Source organism: Lynx rufus, unplaced genomic scaffold, assembly GCF_022079265.1.
Source record: "Lynx rufus isolate CCGP_SWC_20201006 ecotype Redwood Valley unplaced genomic scaffold, mLynRuf1.p SCAF_3, whole genome shotgun sequence".
Taxonomy (NCBI): domain Eukaryota; kingdom Metazoa; phylum Chordata; class Mammalia; order Carnivora; family Felidae; genus Lynx; species Lynx rufus.
Genome location: NW_025814845.1, coordinates 63,364,976 through 63,388,190, shown reverse-complemented (window position 1 = coordinate 63,388,190; position 23,215 = coordinate 63,364,976). Strand labels below are relative to the sequence as shown.

Here is a 23,215-nt window from a genome sequence, read left to right as displayed (position 1 = left end):
CCTTTATTAGATATGTGCTCTGCAAATGCTTCCTCCCAGTCTGTGGCTTGTCATTGCATCCTCTCAACAGTGTCTTTGCAGAGCAGATGTTTTAAATGCTAATGAAGTTCACCTTATAATTTTTTTCCTTTCATGGATTGTGCTTTTGGTGTTTTATCTAAAAAGTCATCACCAAGCCCACTTAGAGTTTTGCCTATATTGTCTACTAGCAGTTTTATGGTTTTGTGTTTTACATTTAGGTCTTTGAAATATTTGAGGATTATTTTTGTGAAAGATGTAAGGTCCTTGTCTAGATTAATGTGTGCACACGAGTATGGGTGGTTGTCCAATTTGTTAAAAAACCATCCTTTTCCCATTGAACTACTTTTGTTCTTTGTCAAAGGTCAGTTAACTATATTTGTCCGAGTCTATTTCTGAGCTCTAGTATGTACCATTAACCTATTGGTCTATTCTTTAACTGATATCACACTGTCTTGATTACTGCAAGCTTTATAGTACTTCTTTCTTTCTTTCTTTCTTTCTTTCTTTCTTTCTTTCACTCTTTCTTTCTTAATAATAAGTCTTAAAGTCTGGAGGTATCACCACTGACTTTGTTCTCCTATAATATTGTGTTTATTTAGTACGTACTCTTTGATCAATAAGTTTTTCTACTGAGTTATTTTGTTGGGTAATGTTAACAAGTAATAATAGCAATGTTTGATATGGTTTATCTCATTTGACCCTCTAATAAGTCTAAATGATATGTATAGTCATTGTATCTGCCTGTAGCTCTATGTGTCTGTCTATCTCTTCTATTATTGACACTTGAGCCCCACGTCATGCCCAAGGGCATAGATATACTAAGTGAAAATGCTCGGATTGAGACTCTGGCTGTGTAACTTTAGCCAGCACTATACCATCTCCCATATTTACAGATATATGTATTTATATCAGACTCCAGATGGGGGAGAGAGAGAAATAGATATTATCTAGATCAGAGCCAAGATTTTGGTTTCAAACTACTGTAGAGCTGGAGGAAAAACAGACAACAAAACCTAATTCCTCCCACGCTGGCTGTCAGGTGTTAATCCACCTGCAAGAGCCTTCAGGGTTTTGCTTTTCCTGTGTCTTTTCTAGTTACTTCTCGTAATGACATTTCCGAAGTAGTTATCACATTAACGTAATAATAATTAAAAAAATTATGTAGGTTTCCTCTCTTCCTGCCAAATGCCACAATGCATTCTATTCCTCTTGCCTGTTTCTGGGTACAGAAGAATACTGCATTCACAGTGAGTCATGTTTTTTTATTGTCTTCAAAAACAGTTAGGCAGGCCCCTTTGGTTTCAGGATTACACTGCAATATGTGAAAACAGGTAGGGACAGTAGGAGGGAATTATGAAGCTTAAGGAGTCCTTGCAATCCTGTAACCTGGGCTGGGTCATTTGTGATGCTTTCTGGTCTCCATGTTTTGGTGGAGTTTCCCTTATCAGGGTAGATTTCCCTAAGATATTCCAGAATGACTTCTTTTCTTCATGGAAGAGATAAACCAGGTCGAGTTTAGGTTCCCCTAACCCCAGGGAGTAATTGGCATCTTTAAAGACTTCTTGTCTGGAAGGCATGCAGCATGCTAGACTTTGTCCCATCCAGCAATGATTTCTTCTGGAAGTTTCCTTGCACCAAGACACTCGATGCCTTGTCTCCAGCCACACACTGTGAGAGCTCCCCGGTGCCTGCTGTGTGCCAAATATTGTACAGGATACCTAACAAACGTAATCTTCATAATAATCCTATGAGCTGGGTATGACTTTCTAGATGGGGAAACCAATCTAGGATTCTAAGGCGTTTGTAGAAGGCTACGCAGCTGGGAAAGGGCAGATTGTTTTCCTACCCCGGCTGGCTTGACTCCATTACTTATGTTAAATTCTGATCTTCGTCTCCAGGCTCATTTCCTTTTACATCATGTCTTGCCCCCTGATTCTAAGAATGACTCTATTAACCCACAGTTTCTGGATCGATGGAGAAACAGCTTCTGTTGCCAGCAATACATTCTCCTTGTGGCTAGCAATACATTTTTGAGAAATAGATTACCTATCTTAGTGACGAATATAGGAAACAGAATGAATCTAATTAGGTTTTGTGAAACCAAACACTTGTCTTGGCTTGAGGGACAAGAACATTTAAATGAGTGAACTAAGTAAGAAATCAGACTTAGTGTTGAGCCATTGGGGAACTTACTTATATATCTTAAATTAGTTACTTGAAAGATGAGCTAGGTACTCTCGTTTCACCCCTCTTTGGAATTCTAAATAGCTTGAAAGATTTACACAGTTTCTAAACTGTCTTCATGAAAACCAGAGAATGGTTAGTGTTTGGGGAGAATTTAACACCTACCTAATTGTGTTTCAGGTTTGTAAAATTATTGGATCAGGACAGAATATTTTGAACACCATACATACAGCAAAAATGTTTCTAAAGCTTTTCATGTTTAGAATGCTAGCCCTGTTTTCTCTGTCAAATTTATTGCAAATTCATGGAGTTATGCCCCTGATATAATACATGACAGTTAGGTTTTAGTAAACAATTGTTCTATGAATAAAGATTGAGTTAGTTTGGGGAGCCTGGGTGATTTAGTCAGTTAAGTGTCCGACTTCGGCTCAAGTCACGATCTCATGGTTCATGGGTATAAGCCCAACTTGGGGCTTTGTGCTGACAGCTCCGACCCCCTCCTCCACAAGCTCACACACTTTCTCTTTCTCTCTCAAAAATAAATAAACATTGAAAAAATTTAAAAAAAAGATTGAGTTAGTTTAATATTACATTTGAAGGTTTTTATGCTCATTTTTCTTTATAAAGCAGCTCCTTTTCCTCTGACCATTCCCCTCCTTCCATCCTGCCGTGGTTAGGAATGCTTGTCCATGGACCCAAAAAGCATGTCTGGAAGATGCTCACTGCTGCGTGTTAAAAACTTGTGCACACATTAATTTAAGAAACCTCTGGGGGCACCCATCTCATGCCTGTCATTCAGAATCTCATTCAAGTTCATTCCTAGGTCCCAATCTAACATCTTCTTTATTGCTTATTTGGGATACAGGGGTGTCCAGGGCCATGACTATGAATTCTAGTCTCCTCAACCTTTTTATATATTCTTAATGTATAAGAATAATAAATGCTGCCAAGTCAAGAGAAACTTAGAGATTAAACCTGCCACATCTCTGCTACATAGTAAGGCAATTCTCTGGAGGCCAATGTTTATTAATGACTACTTGGAACCTGAATTCTATGAGGACTATCTGGGTATTGCAAGATTACTTTTACAAGTACATTTATTTTCTGTTTGTACCATCCATCTTAGGTGATATGCATTGGCTACTTGGTTGCATCTGTTTGAGGCTTAGAGGCTGTCTTACATCTTTCCATGTATGCCTTTATTGTTTTAGAGATCACGACTATTCTGGGAGAGCTAGCAATATCAGTCTAAGCATTTCATTTCTCCTTGAGTTTGAAATTTGGAGGGAGAGAGGGGCAAGAATGTGTGGCTTATATAACTACAAAGTTTCGTCTAGCTCTTTGGATATTATATAATGAGAGGTAATTTAAGCTTAGTTTACAAGTGTTATTATGCTTCTTGATTAAGGCTGTCAAAAATTGCACATGCACAAGTATGAAGTTTAAATAGGTAGCCTAAAAAGACTTAAACCTTATGGTAATTAATCAAAGCAGTATTTTCCAAACTCACCGTTTCAAGTTCTCTTTTGTGGTCTTGCTCAGGTCTGCTTAGTATCTGCAGATGATTTTTATTTTTATTATTTATTTTTTAAGAACTTTTAAAGGGTTTATTTGTTTTTGAGAGAGAAAGAGTCAGAGAGAGAGAGACAGAGAGACAGACAGAGAGACAGAGAGAGAGACAGGGTGTGAGCGGGGGAAGGGGCAGAGACACAGGGAGACACAGAATCCGAAGCAGGCTCCAGGCTCTGAGCTGTCAGCACAGAGCCCCACTCTGGGCTCCAACCTGCAAACTGTGAGATCATGACCTGCACCAAAGTTGGATGCTTAACTGACTGAGCCACCCAGGCGTCCCTCTGTAGATGATTTTTAAGAAATTTTCATTGAACTGACTCAGTAAATCTAAATGCCTAGTTTATCTTTCACTTAAGCAATAATGTCAATGAAATCGCAACTTTGTGGGGGCAATTATTTATATTTCTAATGAATGTTAAAATAAACACATAGCTTTGAACTAAAAAACAACAACAACAACAACAAAACATTCTGAATCAACTAAAATCACCCTGATGATCCTGATTTGTGTATCACATTCTGAGATTTGCTGGATTAGTGACCATTTTGGGGACTTCACTGAGCATATTCTTAATAGGAAAAGAATGAGCTCTGCGCTCATACCTCATCATATTTTGGACAACCTTGGCTTTAGGATATAAAGTAAAAGAAGTCAAAGAATCCGCATGCCTCTGTTTTACTTTCTAGTAACTGCCACCCAGCACTTTTTAACAGCGAGCCCTATCCGAAATGCAAAACATACTCGGTCCATAGAGCGGGAGCAAAGTGTTAATAAAGCAGTATCGACTCAGTCTCCTTCTCCAGAGGAGTGCAGATGTGCTGCTTTCTAACTCGGGCGTAGTTTCTCGCTGTAGCTGCACAGAGCGCTGACAGAGCGGTGACATTTCCAAGCCTCTGCTTCTGTGGCTGCTCATTTGTGTTGCATCTTTGCCATGCTGACTTCCAAATTGCAGTCTTGTTGTGATGCTTTTGACAGCTGTCCAAGGAGAACGACCAGAGAGAACAGCAGGTAACTCAGGCCACTTGTGCAAAATGCTTAGGTGTGACACCTGTGCCATCAAAGGGACAGGGAAGAATGAATCCAAGGCCAACTCATGGAGAGATCAGGGAAATCAGTCAATAGCTTTGCTTCCGGAAGCAAAGGGAATTTATTGCTTATCAAATAATGATGGCCGCTGTGTTTCTATTTATGAACCAGATCGGAATGAGGAGTGGTGGGGGCTGTGGGGTGGTGAAGTTCCACTATGTAATTGCCGGTTCTCTGCCCTCTCTCAGGTCCTTGAGCAAAATGGGAAATGGTTCAGTGAAACCCAAACATTCTAAGCATCCAGATGGCCACTCCGGGAACCTCACCACCCATGCGCTGCGGAGCAAGGTGACAGAGCTGGAGAGGGAGCTGAGGAGGAAGGATGCTGAGATCCAGGAGCGGGAATACCATTTGAAGGAGCTGCGGGAACAGCTGTCGAAGCAGACCGTGGCCATTGCTGAGCTCACGGAGGAGCTCCAGAGCAAGTGCATCCAGCTGAACAAGCTTCAGGATGTGGTGCATATGCAGGGAGGAAGCCCGCTTCAGGCCTCTCCAGATAAAGTGCCTCTTGAGGTCCACCGGAAGGCCTCGGGATTGGTCTCCCTCCATAGCAGGAGGGGAGCAAAAGCAGGGGTATCTGCTGAACCCACCACCCGAACCTATGACCTCAATAAACCCCCTGAATTTTCTTTTGAGAAAGCAAGGGTCAGAAAGGACTCCAGGTAAGAAGTTCCCACACCCTTTTGACTCCAGTAGCTTTAAGATTATGAAAGACTAGGGTGATATTTTTTAGGCCACCTCAGTGGAAAAGAGATAATAACCCTTTCAGATTTGGGGATAGAGGGACTTCTAAACTTGGTTTGGTTTGGATAAGCAAAACTTTTCTTTAAATCAGGAATTGCGTGTTAGCCAGACTTTGGTTTGTGGTGCGTATAACTGAGGAGCTGAGTTTATGAAAGTCATTTCCATTATCTCGAAAACCCTAGGGGAGTGAAGAGGTAGTCTTAGGGATTCTCCCCTTCTCTCTGTCTATAGGAGGGGATTTAAAGGTGTACACAAATCACAGTGAACTATGAATACGTATAGCAAAACCTGCTTGCTAGCACTTAGTCAGCCAGCGTCATGAAGAAGGAGTAAGTTGGATCCTCCAAGGAGGAGGAGTCCATTCATTCGTCTCATAGGTGAAGCTGAGTACTACCACCTGCCAGCCACTGTGTTAGATGCTAAGTGTATATTAGTGAATAATAGGCACAGAGCCTTTCTCGGGGGGGAGATAGACAGTATACACAAAAACAGGGAGATGCTGTGTAATTATTAATTGGGATACATGATATGATGGAAAACAACAGGATAGTGCGGGTGTCTGCGATTAGGGAGAGAGAAAATCAATGGAAAGTATTACCATCCAATTTTCTTTTCAACTTCTGTTCTTGAATATCTCTTACTTAACTCTTCCTTCTCAACTGCAGTTTTTCTGCAGACAGAATTGGGATTCTCATGGAGGCCTGGCTGAGGAGGTGACTTTTATCTGGGACCTGAAAGAGGGAAAAAAGCATAGAGGAGGTGGAAAGGGCATTTCAGAGAGAGGGAACAATGGAAAGTTAGAATTAAGTTTGAAAATAAAGATTTTTTACAAGAACTTATGAAAGTTTATAATAGCATTCTTGCACGTGTGTGTGCACACATGTATGTGTGCATGAGTGTGCGTGCATGTGTACATTTTCTAACTGAAGGTTGAATTTCTTAAACAGGAAAGATGAACTAGAAACATCCCAAGTTAGGGTCTCATTTCTGCATTATTTTTATTTTATTTTTTAATTTTTTTAATACTTATTTATTTTTGAGAGAGAGAGAGAGAGAGCGGGAAGCAACAGAGAGAGAAGGAGACACAGGATCCAAAGCAGGCTCCAGGCTCTGAACTGTCAGTACAAAGCCCTATGAGGGGCTCGAACTCATGATCAGTGAGTTCACGACCTGAGCCAAAGTCGAACGCTCAACCAACTGAGCCACCCAGGCGCCCCTGCATTATTTTTAAGTGAATGAATATTTATTAGATAAAATTAAATCTTGTGCCTTGATAATGTCTTGGCTGAGCCTGAATTTCTCTCGGAAAATGCAGTATTTGTGAATTTAAAACAAATTTTAACTTACTCATAAACATGAGTCATATAAATCAACGTAAAACATCCGACTTAAACAAATAAATGATTAATTTTGACAACAGAATTACAAAGGGAGGTTTAATTCATCAATTTGTTGACAGTCACATAGTGAGTGATCAATAAATATTTGCTAAGGAAACAAGTCATGCTGGATTATTAATCATAATACTCTGTGGCTGAAAGAAATCTGATTAATGTTAGAGTTCAGAAGAATTTGTTGTAAGTCAACAGTTTTATTATTAGTTGGTTTAGAAAGGTCTTATCTATTCCCTTTGCAAAAGTAACATTTATTTTTAATGGTGTGATTTCAGAAATTATAAATGTTACAAACTTGTGCTTCAAAAATTGGATATCATCTAGTGTTCTCTGTTGATATAACAGATATAAGCATATATAGTAATATATATGATATTACACATTGTGCGTTATATTGTATTATATTGCTATTTCTGTTTAAGCACAATATATTATTATTTATCCACAAAAATCTTTCAAATAGGAATGTTATTGTATATCTGAGAGAAGCATGAAAGAATTTGATAGTCAATCATCTGCTTTGACCTTCTCCCTACATACTCTACCAGGTTTCTCTTGAGCAAAAATCATGTTCAATTATTTTGTTCCAGAGACTTGACCATCTTGAGACAGAACACCATTCTCCTAGTGTTAAGTGACTGAACAATCCAATATAAACATGTTCCTTTGTGTTTCTTTATTAGCTCCATTATAACCAGGAAAAGAAAATCAGTAGTTAGGTACAATTTCTAGAAAAGAAAATCAGTAGTTAAGTACAACCACCTATCTTAGTGAGAGGGACAAGGGAGGGAAGATATTAGAGCTCTTGAATAAGCATTGGCAGTGATTCCCCTCATCATAAAGGGAAGCCAGATGGGTACAAGTCTACATTGAGGTCATGATGAAGAAATAGGCTAATGATTTTTAATGATTAAGTCCTGAAGAGATCAGACTAGATCATCCCTGCCCTCATATTCCACATATACTTTCATAGAGCCTTGTGCTTCTGAATTGAAAAATTAATTAGAATTTGGGAATCACTCTTTTTCATTGATTGGTTTGTGCCTCAGGTTCTACAAGTAATGCCGTGCTCACCGCAAGTGTAGCTGCCATCTGTCACCATACGATGCTATTACAATACCATTGACTGTATTCCCTATGCTGTACCTTTCATTCCTGCGACTTACACATTCCATAACTGGAAGCCTGTACTTCCCACTCTCCTTCACCTATCCCCCAGCCCCCTCCTTTCTGGCAACTAACTACCAGTTTGTTCTTTGTATTTGTGGGTCTTATTCAGTTTGTTTGTTTGTTCTGCTTTGTATTTTAGGTTCTACATATAACTGAAATTATACGATATTTATCTTTCTGTTGACTTATTTTACTTAGTACCATACCCTCTAGTTTCCACCCATGTTATCACAAATGACAAAATCTCATTCTTTTTTATGGTTGATATTCCACTGCATACACACACACACACACACACACACCCCACATCTTCTTTATTCATTCATCTATTGATGGACACTTGGGTTGCTTCCAATCTTGGCTATTGTAAATAATGCTACAGTAAACATAAGGGTGTACATACCTTTTCAAATTAGTGTTTTCATTTCCTTTGGGTAAATACCCAGCCGTGCAATACTGGATTGTAGGGATTTCTATTTTAATTGTTTGAGGAACCTCCGTACTGTTTTCCATAGTGGTTGCACTGATTTACATTCCCACGAACAGTGTCTGGGGGTTCCCTTTTCTCTGCATGCTCACTAACTCTTGTTATTTATTGTCTTTTTGATAATAGCCATTCTGACTGGCATGAGGTGATCTCATTTTGGTTTTGATTTATATTTCTCTGATGATTAGTGATGTTGAGCGTCTTTTCTTGTGTCTGTTAGCCATTTGCATATCTTCTTTGGAAATAGATTATGTGTTTCTGACTGGAACTCCTATCTTCTGAGATGGGGATTATGACCTAGAGAAGTTTGGGAAAACTATGTAGACAACACAGGACCTGTGTTCAGTTTTAGGGCAAGGCCACAGAAAATGAGAATGTGCCTGTCAGATTGAAGTGGGCACAATAGGGTCACTCTTAAACCGCACTGAACCAACAGTATATCATAGTCTTTTGTAGTGACTTGGCTTTGTACCTACTGACCATTTTTGAGCTTCTGAAGCATGCAATTATGTGGGCACATAGACTGTTTCTATAACAGGTACTCAGCCTTATTGAAGCATCATAAATCATGATGAGTCAGAGCACTCCAGTATGTCAAATGCTCTGATCTCTGATTTAAATTTATTATGGTAAACAGCAGAGGATTTAGAGCTGGAAGAACCTTAGAGATTGTTTCACGCTACCCCTTTTCTTGGAGAAGGGGGGAAGCAGGTGCAGGAGAGTTGCTGGTTATGCCATGGTAAGTGGCAGAACTAAGATTAGAATCCAAGATTCTTGACCTTGAAACCAGTTATTTTCATTTACAATCCTAGTACTTAGAACTCCCCACAAAAATCAAAGGCCTCAAGTCAGGCCAGTTTAGGTACCAGCCTGATTTATTTTGACATGCCACACTGCTTGGTGGGAAGAACAGTGGTGCTTCCTGGCTTCTTCCAAGCATAGCTGAGCAGAACTTATCCATTGCATCAATTCACCACGTGCTGGATCCTCAGAGATCGGGCCTGTGTGAAGAGGATACAGGGAATGGACTTGATCCACCTGATAGCATAGACTGTGGTATCCTTGGGGGGAGCATGAGTGGGTTCCCAAATGAGTACAGTGCTTCTCAAGACTGAGAACTGAATGTCACTGGCAAAGGAGGGTGAGGAAGAGTTCAGATAGCATTTCTGTCCATGTCTGACCTGCCTTGAGTACCAAGACAACCATGTATTCAGAGGTCAGGCCTTTCACTGAAATTGAATTTTCTGTTTATGTAGACATTGTTTAGCAAACTTCAGCATTGGCAGAGCAAAATTACAAGCTCATGCTGAATGTCTGGTGGAACACAGGCAAATTAATCAGAGACATCTGGCAAGTTGCTAGTATGACTGCCTTTCGCTAAGAATGCAAAAACTATCATTTGAAACCATTGTTCTTCCCTGAAAAGGAAAGATAAAACAAAGACTTGCCATCTGACTTCAGACGTTGACTCTAGTTTTAGGAAGGACAATTAGTTTCATTTGTCACTCCCATCCCAGGAGCAGAATAGGTAAAAGTGGAAAATGCTAGTGAGTCATCCATTTAAATAAGATCTACATCAAGGGATTGAGGAAGAGTATGGTTGTTATTATTTGTGTTTCCTTTGTAAAGCAGGGCTGAGTATTTGAATGTGCAGTATAGAAATGTAGCTCCTTTATTGGGCAGGAGTGTTTGTATGGAATGACTAAGAATAGTACTAATAATACCATTTTTATATCACTAATTATGTGCTGGGCACCATTCTGAATGCTTCACAAATACTGGATTATTTAATTCTCGCAACAAACCTATACGATAGATATGATTATTTTCACCCTGTTCAATACATGAGGAAACTAGGACATGCAAAGTTTAATTACTTGCCCAAGATTACACAGCTTTTAATATCAGAACCAGTATTCAAATCCAGAACATCTGCTGTCTCAAGTCTGTTCTAACGACTCCTCTATACCACTTTTCCAAGATGAAAATTACATTTTAGTTGGGAAGCCTTGTAAAAATTCAAATATATAATTAGAAATAGATGCTTTTCTAATGCTTTTTTTTTTGTATGATTACAAACTGCTTCTGGCTATTGTTATTTCTCCCGGAAAATTATGCTTCCAGAAAGTGCTGCCCTGTTCTCAGTTCGCAGTAGAGGAAAATCTTGCTGCCTATGGAAGGGAAAGAAACTTTTTTTTTTTTTACTTCCACGAAATAGCAACTTAGATGCTGCTTTTTCAGAAGTTCCATGTCTAGATTTCACATCAATAGATTATTAAATATTTTAAAGAACATATGTACAGACTTTTAATAATCAGTTGGATAGTTAAAAAATTTGTGCATATGCTTATAAATACTATTGCCTTAACTTGAGTCTTCTGAAAAGCAGAAAATGAAACTCCCTATGTAAGGAAAGAAAGAAGAGAAAAGTGTAGTTGTGGGGTGATCTGATAACAAGAAGCTGTGGGTGATGGCAGCGGGGTGATGTATCTGATGAAAGTTGTCAGAATGTTTGAAAACAGAGGTTCTGTTCTACAGAAATGGTGTGCATTTAGACACCCCAATCAGACCTACCTACTCAAGGATGAAGTAGGAAAACCGTTACTGTTTAACTGCTAGATGTCTGTTGTTTTCTCAATGTTATCTCATGGAGGTAGGACACTTGCCTAATGAGGTGAGTGTTGCCTTTCCATTGCGTCAAAGAAGATGAAATGAAAGTTCAGAGTCATTCAGCAATTTGCTCAAGGTCCTGGTGTTGGTAGTTCCTTGAACCAGGTTTTAAATCTGTGTCTGCCTGATGCCCAGTGTGTGTTCTCTACCACGATGTGCACAGCTCATACAGAAAGTGCAGCCTGCAGTGTGAATGGCTGCCCTTGGGGGTGTGTGTGGAGGGGAAGTGGGGGAGGGTGGTGCTGTTTAAAAAAAAAAAAGAGAGGTAAAGAGTGCAGGCAAGTTGAGGAACCTGCCTAGAATTAGGTGGCAGTTGCCTGGACGTCTTGGTGAAGTTAAGTAGGTTTTGGCAGACTTTCTGAGTCCTGGCCCCAGTCCCTCTCACTTCCTGCCTCTGACTTTCCTTCTTTCTGTCTAAGAGCCAAAGGCCCTGGGCTCCTTCTCACTGCGCACCCACACTCGGGCCCTCTCGCAGCTTCTGTGATGATCTTCTGCTTGGTTCATAGCCCCTCTTTGTTCCTTCTCACTTGATCCTCAAATCTGTCAGTCTGCCAGTTGCCAGGTGTTAGGAAAAATGTTTCCTTAAGCCTCAGAACACGCTGGGCACTCAAGGACTCATTGCTGCGAACAGTCAAGAGTCCAAGTGCTTGTGTAAGTTCCCAGCGGACTCCAAGCCACCCCTCACCTTGTGGTCTACGTGCCTGAGAGTCCTAGCAGGTACTGTGATGTTCTCATACCACCCAAAGACCAGTAGCCTTGGCTCGCAGCTATGTAACGTCCAAGATTTCCTTTAGTCCTCAGGTTAGCACATTCGATTCAGCAAATATTTATTGAATATTGAATTTCTTAATCATAGAAGCTCATTCTTTAATTTTGTTTTTCTTTCTCTTTTGCTTCCCTTTTCTGTATGTCTTTCTGTCTCCTCTCTCCCATTTCTTTCATGTATACTTTTATAAATTTTTTTAATGTTTATTTATTTTTGAGATAGAGATCATGAGCAAGGAATGGGCAGAGAGAGAGGGAGACAGAATCTGAAGCAGCTCTGAGCTGTCAGCACAGAGCCTGACATAGGGCCTGAACCCATGAACCGTGAGATCATGACCTGAGCTGAAGCCGGATGCTTAACCGACTGAGCCACCCAAGTGCCCTTCATGTAGACTTTTATTTTGTTCCCTCCAAATTTTCCTCCATTCTATGAGAGTAGTCAGTGGCCACCAGTACCAATCTCAAGTAGCCATCACAAGCCAGGCACACTGCACTATGACTGAAGTTAGAATTAACCTCATTTATTTTCACAGTAAACCTGCCACCTAAGTATCCTTGTCTGCAGCTTAGCAGGCATAAGTAACTAGCCCATGGCCACCATTTGTAGTGTAAAGCTGTTTAGCCTCACCTCGTTGTCAGGACATCTGCTACTTAATTAGAGCCACTCTGAAACCTATACTCATTTTATTTTGCTTGCTATCATGTTAATTTATACAATATTTGTAGTAGTTTGTGGGTCTGCTTGGCTACAAATAAGTTCCTCCAGATGAATTTAGCAGTGCTTGCCCTGAACCACTGTCCTGAAAGCCTGAGCAGTAGCCTCCAGCGCCCCTCATTTACATCTTCAAAGTGCCTTCTAACTCGGTTTTTTCTTACAGACATTGCATGCCTTTCTGGACACTACCCATTTCCTTGCTAGATTCACAGGAAGAGTGTAGTAGAAATAGTAGAGTCAAGAAAACAGTGAATTTTTTTTTTTTTTTTTTTATCCTCGGGGCTTGTTGGATCAGAGGGAAGCATTGCCATTGACCTTTGCCTCCTAATGAGCACTGCAGCTTCCAGAGGAGCCTCCCTTTTCTTTCTGGAAGCCTGAGCAGCTCTGCTCCTGTCACCTTGTTTTTCTAGGGTTTGAATTGCAATAGAATTCTCAGGAAAGGGAAAATATGTGAAGCCCAGGATGAAGCTTTTCAGTTTTTAGACTCTTTTTGGAAGTACCTTCTCTGTGAAGATACATTTCTTGTATTTATCTTTTGATTAAAACTGTTTCCTTTTCTTAAAATCTCATTTTAAAATTATTTGTCTCCTCCCCTCCTTGACTCTCCTTTGAATTATTTTTTAGTTATAGACATTTTAGTGCAGTCTTGTTTGACAGGATTTTTGTTTGTTTGTTTGTTTTTATTTTGTTTTGTTTTGAGACCTATAGCCAGGAATGGACAGAGGATATTATGTATATAATTCATAGTAAAATGTGAGTGATCAAGAACTCTCAATTTCCATTCAGTCCTTCCAGGAGTAGATGTTTGTCATGTCAAATTAATTTTAATTGGTAAATTTCAGGCAGCAGTTTTTATCATCTTTCTGGGGTTTATAGATCAAGCTCTGGGAAATATGAAAGAAAGAAAGATCTGTAGCTTTGAGTTCCCTTTTTCTAGACTGGATGAGGAAAAGGGGGGTAAAAAGTGAATAGGTAATAGAAACTAGGGAAACCAAGGTATATTAGTTTTCTATTGCTGTGTGATAACCTACCACAAACCTGGCAGCTTAAAACAACACATATTTGTGTCTCAGAGTTTCCATGGGTCAGGCATTTAGGCACAGCAATTAGGTCATCTGCTCAGGGTTTCACAAGACTGTAGTCAAAGAGTCAGCTGGCTGTGTCCCTTTCTAGAGCTTTCTAGTGGAAGAAGCCCTCCTCCAAGCTCACATGACTGTTGGCAGAATTCAGTTCCTTGTAGTTGTAGGACTGAGGTCCCCATTTTCTTGCTGGCTGTCACCAGAGGCTTCTCTCAGCTCCTAGTGGCTGCCCAGAGTTCCTAGCCATATTCTTTTCCCCAAGCCCATTCACAGCGTGGCATGCTTCTTCAGGGGAAGTTGGAGAATCTCTTTACAGTTGACTAAGATGAAATCTTATGTTACACATATGGGCTGACCCTCCCATCACTGTTGCCATATAATGTTGGCAAGGAGCAAATCACTGGTTCCATATCACTCAAGGTTGAGGATTATACAAGGCTTGACACCAGGGGGTGGAGATCATGGGGCCATCTTAGAATTCTGCATACTACACTAGGCCCTTGTGTTTCCCTGCTGTGAGATTCTCTGGCCAAGAATGTTGGCCATGCTGGGTATGTAAAGCTATGTATAAAAAGTCCAGAGTCTTGTACATGTGTGTTCCTAGCAGTATGTTGTGAGCTATTTATAGCAGCCAAAATGTGGAGACAACCCAAATGTCCACTGATGGATGAATGGATAAACAAAATTCCTTCTTGTTTCATGCTACAACATGAATGAACCTTGGAGACGTTATGCAAAGTGAGTAAGTCAGACCCAAAAAGACAAATATTGTATTAATCCACTTCTATGGCATACCTAGAGTAATCAAATTTGTATAGACATAAAATAGAGTTGGAAGTTGCCAGGGGCTGGGAAGAGCAGAGAATGGGAGTTATTGTCTCATGGGTACAGAGTTTTAGTTTCGGAAGATGAGAAATTCTAGGGTGGTGATGAATGGTGATGATAATTGCAAAACAATGAGAATATACTTAATGCCACTGCACTATGCCCTTGAAATGGTTAAAATGGTACAGTTTATATACAATATATAATGTATATTTTGCCACAGTTAAAACAAAAGTCCAGAGTCTTGGGGCTGACTTGACAGCATTGCCCCAGTGGCCTGGCTAGGACATGTTTCAGGTTCTGTATGGTTTCCTGGGAGAAGGGACAGGGGAGTAATGATTTTCTCATTTCTGTATTTATTTGTAATATTGCGGCAGAGAATAAGATATGGAAAAGTCCTGTGACAAACGTTAATTGATTATTGTTAATCAATCATTGTTAATTATTTGATAGTAAATGATTCATTGCACAATGAACCTTCAATGGAGTCGTGTTCCCAGTGCAGTGGGAATAGAGGGAAAAGACAGTTTCAAGCTCCCTTGCATCTTCTTGTTTACAGCTGTAATTCTTAACCTTAAGTGCACATTGTGATCACCTGGGGAGTGGTAAAAAATACTGATGCTTGAGGTTCAGCCACCAGGGAGTCCTATTAAATTGGTTTGAGGTGAGCGCCCTGGGTATTAGGATTTGTAAAATCTCCCCAGACGGTCGTAACGTGCAGTGACAATTGGGAGCCAGTATTTGTTATAGGAACAGGCCTCCCTGCAGCTGACTCCTGAAATGTTCAGTTTGATGATTTAAGAGCAATACTCATTACAGACTTTTAAGGGAACTATTTACCATTTCTACCTAATTACCATGCAGCACAATGATGATTATGCATATCATTGAGTGTGTCAGATTAACTTCCTTGTAAATTTTAGTTGTTTTCAACATTTCGTTACTAACCTCTGTTGGCTGATGCTCATGGGAATAGGACCATCTGCACACATTTAAGAAAGGGAGAGAGAAATCTTTGTTGTGAGCATGAAGTAACAGTGAACATGATTAGATTACAACCGTATTTAATTACATGGGCAATAGGGTAAGAAAGTTGACCGGAGAGTCATGCCCATTTTCTGATTACACATGGAATGACCTCATCTTTCACATGCTAGTTTCTCAAATAATAAACTTGTGCACTTATTTTTGTTTTCTTGTTGGTTTATTACTCAAAAGATATTTGGAAGAAGGAATTAAAGAGATGCTTCTATGCTTATTATCTGTGTCTTGTTTGGTAAGGTACTGACATTTCTTGTCTCCATCCTTGTCTCTGTACCCATAATTTTTAAACTAGGAGAAAGAAATTTTTTAAATGTATATTTATTTTTGAGAGAGAGAGAGAGAGAGAGAAGGAGAGAGCGAGAGAGCGTGCACAAGCGGGGGGGGGGGGCGCAGAGAGAGAGAGAGAGAGAGAGAGGGAGACCGAGAATCCGAAGCAGGCTCTGCACCGTCAGCATGGAGCCCGATGCAAGGCTTGAACTTCAGGAACCTTGAGACCGTGACCTGAGCCAAAGTCCGATGCTCAGCTGCCTGAGCCACCCAAAGAGGAAGAATTGGAATGTGCTTTAGCTTTCTTAATCTTGTTGAGTTCCTACTGTTTGCCAGGTGCGCTTATAGGTTTAGATAAATAAAAAGATGTTCAAGAAAGCATAGTCACAGCATCGGAGATTGCAGTCTCTTTGGGGAAACTAAAATGTATTGCAGTCTTGTGTGGTTCATATTCTAAGAGGTGGGTGTACAAAGAAAGGAGGGAAGGTACTATGCCTCGTGGGATCGGGGAAAGTTTCATGGACAAGAGGATCTTGAGATGGATTTGATTGGAGGAATGGCTGGCAGGGAGACAAGGGGCTTGGCCCATTTGGGGACCTGCGAGTAGTTCAGTGGGCCAAGGGTGCTCTGAGCATGGGGAGGCCGAACAGGAGGACCGCCAGCAGTTTGACCGACATTGTGTAGGGTCTCCCTTAAATAAAGGCAGTCTTCAGTATAGTTTTTAGGGCTGTTTTGACTCGAAGGTTTTTATATTGCTGGTAACTTGCTGACTTATAAGAGTAATAGCTGTCCCTTAGGTAATATATTTTATGTGTAGGGCGCTGTTCTTAGAGGTTTACATTGTGAACACATTAAACTGTCATGGAAATCCTATGCCCTGTGGACTGTGTTTATTATCATTTTACAGCTGAGAAAACTGGAGATTAAATGACTTGCCCAGGGTTCTACAGTTCATAAGGGGCAGAATTAGGAATCAAACCCTGGCATTACAGCTTCAGATCTAGTGCCCTTGATAAATATGCTTTACAATATGCTTTCTATTTGTATATGTAATTAAGCTATGAAACACCACATGGGTTGTATGGCCTCAGCTTCTATGCTCACAAGAAATTCTTGAGAGATGACAGAGAAGGCAGAGGCCACTGGCCCCTGCTTTGCACTGAGCCTTATGCAAAGAAGGTTGCAGGGTTACGTGCTATGACCCAACAAAAGCAAACAGTGGGAACAGAGGCCTCTAATATTCAGGACCAGGGAAAGAAGATGGAGCACCCTATATACCAAGAACTGTTGGTGGACTTTGACAAGTTAAACTTCCCGAAGCAGCTTAGAGAACAGAAATGTATTGCTTCCAAGAATGTCGGTTATGAAAGTGGGGGATGTAAAAGGATTACAGGAAAGATCACCAATGCTGCCGCCAATGTGCACGAACTGGAGATCCAGACCTGCTGGAGGAACTTTGAACTGAACTGAGCCTCTTTGTTTCTCCCTGGTTTCTTTTCCCATTCCACTCTTGCCCTCCAAAAACGTGCCATGAGTACTGCCATTACCAGCTTCTACTGCTGCCATTTTTAAAGTATTTACTGGCAGCTTATCTTAGTGTGCATGATATTCCTAAAAAGTAGATCTGATTACCATGCTCTGTTCATGGAGGACAAGTGGGAAATTTGGAAAGGTTCAGTGACTTGTCCAAGGTTATACAGCTAGGATGTGGCAGAGCAGAGATTCGAACCTAGGATTATATATTTAATGTTTTATTTTTAGTTTTAGTTTTGAGACAGAGAGACAGCACGAGTGAGGGAGGGGCTGAGAGAGAGACACACATACAGAATCCAAAGCAGGCTCCAGGCTCTCAGCTGTCAGCACAAAGCCTGATGCGGGGCTCGAACCCACAAACTGTGAGTTCATGACCTGAGCTGAAGTTGGAAGCCCAACCGACTGAGCCACCAAGGCGCCCCAAAGCCATATATTTTTTTAATATTTTATTTTTTAAGGGGTGCCTGTGTAGCTCAGTCGGTTAAGCGTCTGACTCTTGGTTTCAGCTCAGGTCATGATCTCATGGTTTCATGGGTTCGAGCCCCGCTTCGGGCTCTGTGCTGATTGGCGTTCTCTCTCTCCCTCTATCTCTCTGCTCCTCTCCTGCTCATGCTGTCTCTGTCTCTCTCAAAAGTAAATAAACAAGCCCTAAATTTTTTTTTGCTGTTTTTTAAAATTAACTTTTCAGTGAAGTACACAGATCATGAAGTGAACAAGCACAGGTAACCAACAAACAGATCAGGTAATAGAACATTCCCAGCACCACAGCCCCTCTTTCTCCCTTCTACTCTATACCCATTAAGTACCTCAAAGGCAGCCATTGTCTGTACTAGTATTATTATAGGTAACTTTTTGCCTATTTTTGAATTGTATTTTAATGGATTTAAAGAGTATGTACTCTACAGAATCTAGCTTGTTTGGTTTACATAGCTAGATTCATTTATGTTAATGTATGTAGCCGTAATTCATTAATTATACCACAGTTTATCAATTCTACTATTGTTGGGCATTTGGTTAATTTTGGTATTTAGCAATTTTGAGTGTGACTTCCATGAACATTTTTCCATGTCTCTCTCTCTGTATATGTTTACCTATATCTATATCTCTCTATATATACACATTATGTCATGTATATATATGATTTATGATGGGTATATATCTAGGAGTGGAATTGCTGGGTAGTACAAGGTGTCTAAGTTCACATTTAATATAGATTGTCAAGCAATTTTCCCAAGTGGTTGAACAAATATATACTCCCACCAGTAACCTATGAGTATTAAGTTACTCTGCATCCTCAATGGCATTTAGCATTGTCAGTCTTTTTCATTTTAGCCATTCTGGTGGGTATGTTGTGGTATCTTGCTATGGTTTGGGTTATCTTTTCCTTGATAATTAACAAGGGAGGGGCATCTGGGTGACTCAGTGGGTTGAGTATCCAATTTCGGTTCAGGTCATGATCTCATGGTTCGTGAATTTGAGCCCCACGTCCGCCTGACAGTGTTAAGCCTGTGTGGGATTCTTTCTCTCTCTCTGACCCTCCCCCACTTGTGCTGTCTCTCTTTCTCAAAATAAGTAAAGGAAAAAAAAAACAAACACACAAACAAGGTGAGCCCTTTTTAGAAGTATGTATTTTCCATTGATGTCTGTTTTTCCCCATAGCTCTGCAGTATAACTGTTGTCTTAAATTAGGTATCTATGGGGGCACCTGGGTGGCTCAGTCGGTTAAGCATCCGACTTTGGCTCGGGTCATGATTTCACGGCTTGTGAGTTCAAGCCCCGCATCAGGCTCTGTGCTGACAGCTCAGAGCCTGGAGCCTGCTTCAGATTCTGTGTCTCCCTCTCCCTCTGCCCCTCCCTGCTTGTTCTCTGTCTCTCTGCCTCTCAAAGATAAGTAAACATTGAAAAAAAGTATAAAAAAAATAAATTAAGTATCTATGTATGTGTAGCTGGGTTTTTTTGACTTTCAATTCTGTTCCCAAGGTCTTTATTGTACATTCTGGTGCCAAGAGTATCTTCTCTTAATAATTTTGATTTATAATAATTCTTGGTACCCATTATTTTAAGTCTGCCAACTTTGTTGTTGTCCTTCAGTGTTGTAATGGCTATTCTTCGGCCTTTATGACTAAGAATTTTAGAATCAGCTTGTTAATTTTCATAAATTTTTTTTTCAGAATGTCAATTGGGATTTAATAGACCTTGATCAATTTTAGTAAAATTGATACCATTAAAAAATTGAGTCTTCTCATCCACATCTATGATATATGCTTCCATTTGTTTCTTTTTCATTTCTCTCAATATTTTGTACTTCTCTGTGGGGGTCTCACACACTTTTGTTACATGCAACCCTGTATAGTTGATTTTTTTATCTTGTTAAAATGATGTAATTTTTAAACTTTCATTTTTAATTATTTGATGCTGGGATATAGAAATATAATTGAATTGTTTGGAGAGCTTGTATCCAGTGAGATTGTTGAAATAACTTGTTAATTTTGATAGTTTACTTGTACATCCTTTTGAATCTCTCACTTATGCAACGTGTCTTTAGAAGGAATGGCAATTTTATTTCTTTTCCGATGCTTACATCTTTTATATTTTTCTTTTTTTTTCTTTGTAATTATTTTTCCCACTCACCTTATTAAATTTGCTCAGACTTCTGGTTTAGGGTCAAATTGAAACAGCCCATTTCTGATATCTGGAGGGAAACTTTCAGTATTTTACCGTGTGAGATAATGATTTCTGTTTTTTGTTTTGTTTTGTAGATAATGTTTTATAATTTTGTAGATAATGTTCAGATTAAGGACATTCCATTCTAGTCTATTCCTAATTTGCTAAGGGCTTTTTTAAAATTTAGAAACCGGGTGGCCTGGCAGGCTCAGTCAGAGGAGCATGTGACACTTGATCTTGGGGTCATGAGTTTGAGCCCCACATGGGGTGTAGAGATTACTTAAATAAAACTTAAAAAAATAAAATTAGGAATCATATATAGGTGTTTAATTTTATCAAATACTTTTTCTGCATCCAATAATATTTTGCAGTTTTTTAATCCTTTATTCTTTTTGTGTGGTTAATTACATCAGTTAATTTTCAGTGTGATTTAGAATACTTACTTTACATACTTGTTTTGTTTTCTGACTTTGCACTTACCATCATTAGGGATATTAGCCTTTAATTTTTCTTTCTTGTGATGTGGGTTTTGTTCTCAGGCTATTCTCATACTATAAAGTAAATTGGGAAAAATTATTCTTTTTTATTTTCTGGAAAAGATTATATAAGATTAATGTTATTTTTCCTTAAGTGTCTGGAAAACTTAGTGGTAGTGTCATCTGGGTCTAGAATTCCTTTTGTGAGATATTTTTATCTTTTATTTAATTTTTTAATTGCTAATTTTTACTTCTTCTTGTGTCAGATATGGTTTGTTGCATTTTTCTTGGAAGTTTTTCATTTCATCTAAATTTTCAAGAATTGGTTACACTATCCATTCATTTTTTTCATATCTATAATATCTATAGGGATGTCTCCCTTCTTATATTTGATATTGATAATTATATGTTAATATATATGTTTATATGTTAAATTATATGTTATTTATATGTTAAATTATATGTGAATATTAATAATTATCAACACATAAATTGTATGTGTTGGTTCTCTTTATTGTACTTTTTTTTCTGTTTTACTATTTTCTGCTTCCATTTCATTGTTTATTTCCTTCTCCCTTTTCTGAGTTCACCTTTTTTTCTAGCGCTTTTAGGTGGACACTTAAGTTATTCAATTTTATCTTTCTTCTTTTCTAATGTATCTCTTTAATACTGTAAGTTTCTTAGCGCGATTTATGTGCTCCTCACAATTTTTGGCATGTCACATATTTATCATTTATTTCAAAATATTATCTGATTTTCCTTCTAATTTAATCATTGATCAGAGGGCTATTTAGAAATAAATTGCTCAAAAAATGTTCAATTTTCAATTCACACTCAATTCTCAAACATTTGAGAATTTTTTGATTATGCTTTGTTATTGATTTCCCTAGCTTAATTGTACTGTATTCAAAGAACATATTTTGTATTTTTGAGACTTGCTTTATGGCCCACCATATGGTCAACATTGATGAAGGTTTTTGTGCACTTGAAAAGAATGTGTGTTCTGAATTTGTTGAATGCAATCTTTTGAAATATCAGTGAGGTCAAGAAATTAAGTTTGATAGTCAATTGTTTAGAACTATGTTCTAACTAATTTTCATCAACTTTTTCCATTGGTTACTCAGAGGGATGTGTTAAAATCTCCTAATTGTGGATTCATTTATTTCTTCTTTTATTTTTGTCAATTTTTTTCTATATTTTGAGGCTATTTAATTAATTGCATACACATTTAGAAATATTTATATCTTCCTGATCATACCAATATGAAATATCCCTCTCTATTTCTGGAAATGTAATTTTTTTGCACTCTACTTTCCAGTATCAAGAAACATTTTCTTCATAATTGGTGTTTACATAGTATAAACATCTCTTTCTACCTTCTTACGTTCAGCCTTTCTATGTCATTATGTTTAAAGCATACTTCTTATAAGTAATACACATTTTGTGTTTCCTTTTTACTTTATTTCATTTTTCAGTCTGACAGTCTTTAGTGTTTAGTGTTTTTGTCTCTAAGTAAATACAAGTATTTGCATTTAACTCTAACATAATACTATTTGTTTCTTATATGTTATACTTCTTTGGTTTCTTTTTAAATTAGATGTATTATTAATTTTTTTAAGAGAGAGAGAGAGCAAGTGGAGAGGGAGAGGGAGAGAGAGAGAGAGAGAGAGAATCTTAAGCACCTGATGCTGAGCTCAATCCCACCACCCTGGGATCATGACCTGAGCTGAATTCAAGAGTCAGATACTCAACTTACTGAGCCACCCAGGATCCCTGAATTAAATATATTATTATTCCATTTTCTTTTCTGTTAGCTTCCATTGAAACATTATTTGGCTGATCTTGTAGGGGTTACCCTAAATTATAACATCTTCTGTAATTTATTAAATTTCTAATGTAGATTCGTACTTGCATCACTTCCTGTACCTTAAATTATGTTTACTGCCACCCTTCCCCCTCCTCACAACTTGGCTGTGGTTCTCAAACATTGTATTTATCATACATTTTATTTTATTTTATTATTTTTTATTTTTTATATGAAATTTATTGTCAACTTGGTTTCCAAACAACACCCAGTGCTCATCCCACCAGGTGCCCTCCTCAATACCCATCACCCACTTTCCCCTCTTCCCCACCACCTATCAACCCTCAGTTTGTTCTCAGTATTTAAGAGTCTCTTATGGTTTGCCTCCTTCCCTCTCTGTAACTTTTTTTCCCCCTTTCCCCTCCCCCCTGGTCTTCTGTTGAGTTTCTCAGGATCCACATATGAGTGAAAACATATGGTATCTGTCTTATTTCACTTGACTTATTTCACTTAGCATAACACTCTCCAGTTCCATCCACGTTGCTACACATGGCCAGATTTTATTCTTTCTCATTGTCAAGTAGTATTCCATTGTATATATAAACCACAATTTCTTTATCTGTTCATCAGTTGATGGACATTTAGGCTCTTTCCATAATTTCACTGCTATAAACATTGGGGTACAAGTGCCCCTATGCATCAGCACTCCTGTAT

The 23,215-nt window shown here is 38.9% G+C and overlaps 1 protein-coding gene across 2 annotated transcripts in view; it reads left to right on the top strand.

Moving 5' to 3' along the window:
* The first annotated feature begins 5,065 nt into the window (after window positions 1–5,065).
* The window catches only part of PRKG2 (protein kinase cGMP-dependent 2), a 92,213-nt gene continuing 74,063 nt past the window's right edge, over window positions 5,066–23,215 (top strand). For both annotated transcript variants that reach the window (XM_047091930.1, XM_047091929.1), the window contains exon 1: window positions 5,066–5,526. In XM_047091930.1, the coding sequence (XP_046947886.1) occupies window positions 5,066–5,526 (461 nt within the window). The remainder of the gene's footprint in view (window positions 5,527–23,215) is intronic.